Genomic DNA, 7,904 nt, shown 5'->3' with positions numbered 1-7,904 from the left:
CCGGGGAATGACTCCCCAGAGCTAGGTTAGTAACTAGGTTAGTAACTAGGTTAGTAACTAGGTTAGTAACTAGGTTAGGAACAAGTATTTCTGGGACATGGATGCACATAAATGAAAAGATGGAAAGATAGAGGAGAGAGGAGCTCAGTGTATCAAAATAAGTCCCCAGCTGTCTAAAACTATTATTACAGCAAAACCAAGAGAGACAAGGTAAAGAGAGCTCCAGCCCGGTCGGGCCAGAACTCTCCCCAACCGGATCGGGCTGTATGCCAAGTCTCCCTTTAGTTTTATTATATTCTTGATTATATGATAGATAAATCTGAAAACTATGTGACTAACTACTACTCCCTAACAATATTCAATTCTATGCCCTAACTATAAGCTTTATCAAAAAGGAAAGTCTGAAGCCTACTCTTAAACGTGGAGACGGTGTCTGCCTCCCGGACCCAGACTGGAACCTGGTTCCACAGGAGAGGGGCCTGATAGCTGAACGCTCTGGCTCCCGTTCTACTTTTAGAGACTCTAGGAACCACCAGTAACCCTGCATTCTGGGAGCGTAGTGCTCTTGCAGGGTTGTAAGGTACTATGAGCTCTTTAAGATAAGATGGTGCCTGACCATGAAGAGCTTTGTAGGTGAGAAGAAGGATTTTAAATTCTATTCTAAATTTTACAGGAAGCCAATGCAGAGAAGCTAAAACAGGAGAGATGTGATCTCTTTTCCTGGTTCCTGTCAGAACACGTGCTGCAGCATTCTGGATCAGTTGAAGAGTCTTTATGGACTTTTCCGAGCAGCCTGATAACAAAGAATTGCAGTAATCCAACCTAGAAGTAAAAAATGCATTGACTAGTTTTTCTGCATCATTTTTAGACAGGATATTCCTGATTTCTGCAATATTACGTAGGTGAAAAAAGGCGATCCTTGAAATTTGCTTTAAGTGGGAATTAAAGGACATGTCCTGATCAAATATAACTCCAAGATTCCTCACAGTGGTGCTGGAGGCCAGGGTGGTGCTGGAGGCCAGGGTGATGCCATCCAGAGTAACTATATCTTTGGATAATGCGTCACGGAGGTGCTTGGGTCCGAGAGCAATAACTTCAGAAAATTACAGGTCATCCAGGTTTTAATATCCTGAATATTCAGCTATCCTGAATAGCTTGATTGATAGATATAACTGAGTATCATCTGCATAACAATGAAAGCTATGCTACAATGAAAGTACTACTACTCACAAACAATTGAGTCGGACCTGCAAACACATACTACTACTTCTACTAATACTACTACTACTACTACTACTATCCATCTTTTTTTTTTTAGATGAGTCAAAACCACACAGGAAACCAGCCGGTCGCCCAGAGATGGAGCCTGCCACTTCAGCTTTGGACACAGTTGACGGTCCATTGGCCTTGAATTTTTCCGATTAAATACATTTACATTTACAAGGAACTTGAGAGAAACTGGAAGTTTTTTTGTTGAGGCCAACCCTCACCTGGAACGAGTCCGACTTACTGCTGATAACCCAGACAGAGCTCTTGCTTTGGTCATATAGAGATTGGATGGCCCTGAGAAGGGACCCCCTCACCCCATACTCCCGCAGCACCTCCCACAGTTTCTCCCGGGGGACCCGGTCATACGCCTTCCCCAGATCCGCAAAACACATGTAGACTGGTTGGGCATACTCCCAGGCTCCCTCCAAGATCCTTGCGAGAGTGAAGGTCTGATCTGTTTGACCAGCTCTGCCTCTACCACAGAGGAAGTGTCAGCTGGATTTAGGAGTTCCTCAAAGTGCTCCTTCCACCGGTCTATAACCTCCCCAGTTGAGGTCAACAACGTCCCATCCTTACTGTATACAGCTTGGATAAGTCCCCGCTTCCTCCTCCTGAGGTGGCGAATGGTTTTCCAGAAGCACCTTGGTGCCGACCAAAAGTCCTTCTCCGTGTCTTCTCCATGTCTTCTCTGAACTTCTCCCACACCCGCTGCTTTGCCTCTGTCACGGCAGAGGCTGCAGCCCTTTGGGCCCGTCGGTACCTTGCAGCTGCCTCCGGAGTCCTCCAGGATAACATATCCCGGAAGGACTCTTTCTTCATTTGGACGGCTTCCCTGGCCACCGGTGTCCACCCGGGTGTTCGTGGGTTACCGCCCCTTGAGGCACCTAAGACCTTAAGACCACAGCTTCCCGCCGCAGCTTCAGCAATGGAAACTTTGAACATTGTCCACTAAGGTTCAATGCCCCCAGCCTCCACAGGGATGCTTGAAAAGCTCCGCCGGAGGTGTGAGTTGAAAGTCTGTCGGACAGGGGCCTCCTCCAGACGTTCCCAATTTACCCGCACTACGCGTTTGGTCTTGCCAGGTCTGTCCAGAGTCCTCCCCCATCCCCCTGACCCAACTCACCACCAGATGGTGATCAGTTGACAGCTCTGCCCCTCTCTTCACCCGAGTGTCCAAAACATACGGCCTCAGATTAGATGAAACAATTATAAAATCGATCATTGATCTTTGGCCTAGGGTGCTCTGGTACCACGTACACTTATGAGCATCCCTATGTTCGAACATGGTGTTTGTGATGGACAATCCATGACTAGCACAGAAGTCCAACAACAGACAACCACTCTGGTTTAGATCAGGGACCTGTTCCTCCTAATCAGCCTCTCCAAGTATCTCCATCATCACCCACGTGTGCATTGAAGTCCCCCAGCAGAACTATGGAGTCCCCTAGAGGAGCCCAATACAGGACTCCATTTAAGGTCTCCAAGAAGGCCGAATACTCCGAACTCTTGTCTGGTGCTTATGCACAAACAACAGTCAGAGTTTTCCCCCCCATCACCCGCAAGCGTAGGGAGGCGACCCTCTTGTCCACCGGGGTAAACTCCAACGCGGCGCTCAGCCGGGGACTTGTGAGTATCCCCACACCCGCCCGGTGACTCACACCCTGTGCAACTCTGGAGTAGGACATTGTCCAACCCCTATCCAGGAGTACGGCTCCAGAACTGAGACTGTGCGTAGAGGTAAGCCCCACCAGATCTAATTGGTAGCGATCCACCTCCTGCACAAGTTCCGGCTCCGTCCCCCACAGAGAGGTGACGTTCCACGTCCCCAGAGCCAGCCTCTGCCGCCCGGGTCTGGTCCGTCGAGACCCCTGACCTTCGCCGCCACCCATGTGACAGCGCACCCGACTCCAGCAGTTCCGCCCACAGGTGGTGGGCCCATGGGATTGGGATAGGGGTGCCACGTAGCTTTTTCGGGGTGTGCCCGACCGGGTTCCGTGGCAAACCCGACCACCTGGCGCTCGCTGACGAGCCCTCCGTCTGGGCCTGGCGCCAGACAGGGCCCTGGGCCTCCTCCGGGCAGGGTCCCTCCCTCTCTACCTCGGTTTTTGAACCATTCTTTGTCTGGCCCCTCACCTGAGACCACTTTGCCATGGGAGACCCTACCAGGAGCACACAGCTCCAGACAACACAGCCCTCAGGTTCATAGGGACCCACAAACCTCTCCACCACGATAAGGTGATGGTTCCATCACCATACGGTTCGGTTTGCAAACTGAATAAAGAAATGAATTTTCTTAGTTGTGAAATTCGTTCTATTGATAGATTCTTGTTTTAAGTATTTTCACTAATAGTTCTATATAAAAAAAAAAAATCAAGCACAAAAGTACTGTTTTAAGCTAAATTGATATCAGCCTTAAAATAAATGCTATGCTGTTTATCTTTCTTAGATTGTATAAGTCGAATCATTTTGAATGAATTTAAATCAAGTGACATCAAACCATGCAACTTCTAACTCAGGTACGGTGCAACCGCAGGAGAACATTACAGTTAGTTGGTTCTCTTAACGTTTAGGGAACATTATTACCCGGAGGTAACGTTCCCTAAACATTAGTTTTTGGTTTGGTTCGAACTAACCTTTAGAGAACCAAAATCTAACGTTCCCTAACGTTCTGTGTTAGTGGGGAATAGAGTCTGACCCGCAAACACATACTACTACTACTACTACACACACACACTTAAACACTTGTCTTTGTAGTTCTTTAAACCTGGAGTGTACTGTTGTGTCTGTAGTTCTTTATACTTGGAGGGTACTGTTGTGTCTGTAGTTCTTTATACCTGGAGGATAATGTTGTCTTTGCAGTTCTTTAAACCTGGAGGGTACTGTTGTGTCTGTAGTTCTTGTACTTCTGTCTGATCATTTCTATGCATTTCTGGAAGGCTTTTAATGTCCTGCAGCGCTGCACCACTACAGCCCTTTTAATTGTATCTGTATGTTCTGTATGGGTTATGTATTGTTTTATGGCTTTGTATTAAAGCACTTTGGGTACCTTTCGGCTATTGTAAAGGGCTATACAAATAAACTTGATTGATCGATTGATTGTAGTGAGGTCACAACGTGCAGTGAGGTCACTTGACGTGTGTTAACCAATGAAGACTCAGAATCATTTTCAAAAGAAACTTTATTTCACTTTTACAAAAACAACGTGAGACAAGATGAAACTATAAAAAACATGAAACTTCCTACATCCTGGCCCGTGATTGGCCAAAACACTCTATGATGTCATCATCCGAGGAGCAATGCTCATGGACATCAACTCCTGGAAGAGAAGCTTACAGGCGTAGGGCATCCGCACCAGAGAGATCTGGGGAGAAGGGACACACACACACACACACAGTTAGAGAGTCAAATAAAAAACATCCACACCAGAGAAATCTGGGGGGGGGGGGGGGGAAGAGTTAAATTACAGGGAGACAGACAGAGAGAGAGACAGAGAGAGGGACAAAGAGAGGGACAGACAGACAGAGAGAGAGAGAGAGGGGGACAGAGAGAGAGAGGGAGAGAGAGAGAAAGAGACAGAGAGAGGGCCAGAGAGAGAGAGAAGAAGCGAGAAGGAGCGAGAGAGAGAGAGAGAAAGACTGCGAGACAGCCAGAGAGAGACGGGCAGAGAGACAGACAGGTTACCTGGGTCTTGTTGCGGCAGCCGCGGCACTCGTATGTGTGCGTGCGCGTGTTGGCGATCGCCATCAGACCGCACAGGTTACACACGTGGACCTGGTACGGGTCGGACGCCTCGAAGAGACGCTCACGCAGGAACTGGGCCGCGCCGTGGGCGATCTGACAGTCCCGCTCCATCTCCCCGAACCGCAGACCGCCGTCTCTGGGGGGAGACAGGGTAGAGACAGACAGGTTACAGAGAGAGAGAAAGACGGACAGGTCAGACAGGTGTGACCTCATTGGGACCGTCCCTCCATGGCCTGTCTGTTGAGGATCTGGAAGGAGGATTAGAGACAGAGAGACAGACAGACAGGTGTGTCCTCACCGGGACCGTCCCTCCATGGGCTGTCTGTTGAGGATCTGGACGGGGCCCCGGGCCCTGGAGTGGATCTTGTCGTCCACCATGTGCTTCAGACGCTGATAATACGTCGGGCCGATGAAGATCTGAGACGTCAGTTTCCTGCCTGTGAAGCCGTTATAGAGGACCTGGAATATAAAATGTATTGGATATTATAATAATATACTATATACAGTAAGGAAAATAAGTATTTGAACAGCCTACTATTTTGCAAGTTCTCCCACTTAGAAATCATGGAGGGGTCTGCCTTCAAAATGTTCCCCCCCACTCCATTTATTATGCTACGGGGACATGTCCAAACAGCTTGGTGAAAAAGGTCCACTGTTGGAGCAATCATTAGAAAATGGAAGAAGCTAAACATGACTGTCAGTCTCCCTCGGACTGGGGCTCCATGCAGGATCTCACCTCGGGGGGTCTCAGTGATCCTAAGAAAGGTGAGAAACCAGCCCAGAACTACACGGGAGGAGCTGGTCCAGGACCTGAAAAGAGCTGGGACCACCGTTTCCAAGGTTACTGTTGGTAATACACTAAGACGTCATGGTTTGAAATCATGCATGACCCGGAAGGTTCCCCTGCTTAAACCAGACCATGTCCAGGCCCGTCTTAAGTCTGCCAACGACCATCTGGAGGATCCAGAGGAGTCATGGGAGGATGTCATGTGGTCAGATGAGACCAGAATAGAACTTTTTGGTCATAGTTCCACTAATTGTGCTAAGTGTAATATGTATGTAGTACATGCAGTATAAAGTACCTTGTTTCCTCTCAGGTGGTAGGTGTAATATATATGTAGTATAAAGTACCTTGTTTCCTCTCAGGTAGTAGGTGTAATATAGATGTAGTACAAAGTATCTTGTTTCCTCGTAGGTGGTAGGTGTAATATAGATGTAGTACATGTAGTATAAAGTACCTCGTTTCCTCTCAGGTGGTACCCGTACTCTGACAGCAGGTTGGAGACTTTCTGCACGTTTACGGCGTCGTTGAACGGCGTTGCGTCGCCAATCTCTCCTTTGTTAGCAGATACCTGAACAATAACAAATATGTACATTTATATCTCAAATAATAACCAAATAAATATAAATATATACAGTATATATAGATCAAATAATAATAACCACAAATAGAGATATATGTAGATCATATTACCCATAGACAGTTATAGATATTATTACCCATAGACAGTTATAGATATTATTACCCATTAACTGTTATAGATAATATTACCCATTAACAGTTTTGATTGATTGATTGATTATTTTATTTTCACAACAAAAAGATTAAGACAGTATTATATATATACTACACAAAAAGATGTGACGGATGACTGCCGAAAAACCCTCCAAGGGGCTTAATAAGTGGCGATCACCATAAAAACAATATCATTTAACAATTTAAAAAACAATTTGTTATTATGTAAAAACTAAACTAAACCAAACAAACAATAAAAACAAAAAAACTAACAAAAAAAAAACCAAAACAAAATCAAACAAACCAAAACACATTTAATTTGTATGAAACAACTTAAAAAATAGATTTAGAGCATAAACCCAAATGGAAAATTCAGAGAACTTAGGAGCAACAATTTGACTCTCGGTTTAAAAAGTTCTTTAGAAAGCTCAGTGAGTGAAGTGGGGAGACTGGTCCATATCTTTGACCCTCTATACAACACACTAAACTGGGTTTGAGTCGTGCGAGAGTAGGGAGGCCTAATAAGACAACTACTACGAGTTGGATACTGATGAAATTCATTATTAAAAATAAAATATTACAAAGGTGCTGGGGAAATAACTTTTTTATAGAGCTATAAACAAATAAAGCAATTTGGAGTTGATTCACTTGATATACAGTAAGAATACTTGCATGAGAAAACAGTGATTCAGAGGGGTGCCTACGATTTACACAAAATATTATTCTTAAGGCTCGCTTCTGAAGTCGGAAGATAGTTTCCAGCTTAGTTGGGTGGGTACTAGCCCGAGCAACATTGCAATAATTGATATAAGGATACAACGTTGAGTAATACAACATAATCGCAACTTGTCTGTTAATCAAGTGCCGAGTTTTTCCTAGTACACCGACCACTTTAGCTAATTTTGTACTTGTGGCACTAATGTGAGGTTTCCAGGATAAAGAGTCATCTAATATAATGCCAAGGAAACGAGCAGTTTTAATATTTTTAATGGAGATGTCAATTTGAATTTTCATTGAAGATTTAATTGTATCTGACTTAATACCGAAAAAAATATAACTTGTTTTTTTTTATATTGAGAGACAATTTGTTAGACTTGAACCAAGTAGATAACTTGTCCAGTTCTTCATTAACTACTTTTATTAAAATTTCAGGGTTTTTATGAGAGTAAAACACACTTGTATCATTTGTAAATACAATTTTTGAAAGTTTATTTGAGACATTAGGAAGGTAATTTACATATAATAAAAATAACAAGGGACCCAAGATGGAACCCTGTGGTAAGCCACACTGAAGGTAAAGGGGGGGGGGGGAGCTGTCCCATTATAGCTGACAGTTTGAGACCGGTCTGAAAGATAACTGGTGAACCAGAGTAATGAC

General features: G+C 44.9%; 1 protein-coding gene across 2 annotated transcripts in view; it reads right to left on the bottom strand.

Moving 5' to 3' along the window:
• Nucleotides 1-7,904, bottom strand: part of polr2b (polymerase (RNA) II (DNA directed) polypeptide B) — a 44,342-nt gene that overhangs the window by 14,548 nt on the left and 21,890 nt on the right. Inside the window, exons 20-23 of one of the 2 annotated variants that reach the window (XM_034866493.1) lie at nucleotides 6,249-6,362; nucleotides 5,309-5,469; nucleotides 4,951-5,146; nucleotides 4,518-4,630 (exon numbers count right to left, since the gene is read on the bottom strand). In XM_034866493.1, coding sequence (XP_034722384.1) covers nucleotides 4,541-4,630; nucleotides 4,951-5,146; nucleotides 5,309-5,469; nucleotides 6,249-6,362 — 561 coding nt within the window. In that variant the 3' untranslated portion in view covers nucleotides 4,518-4,540. Of the gene's footprint in view, nucleotides 1-4,429; nucleotides 4,631-4,950; nucleotides 5,147-5,308; nucleotides 5,470-6,248; nucleotides 6,363-7,904 lie in introns of those variants that run through there. The other variant, XM_034866492.1, reaches the window with a different exon arrangement.

This window comes from Etheostoma cragini, unplaced genomic scaffold (genome assembly GCF_013103735.1).
Source record: "Etheostoma cragini isolate CJK2018 unplaced genomic scaffold, CSU_Ecrag_1.0 ScbMSFa_80, whole genome shotgun sequence".
NCBI classification, from domain to species: Eukaryota; Metazoa; Chordata; class Actinopteri; order Perciformes; family Percidae; genus Etheostoma; species Etheostoma cragini.
Note: the sequence above shows the minus strand (reverse complement) of the source record. Positions and strands in the feature narration are given on the sequence as shown.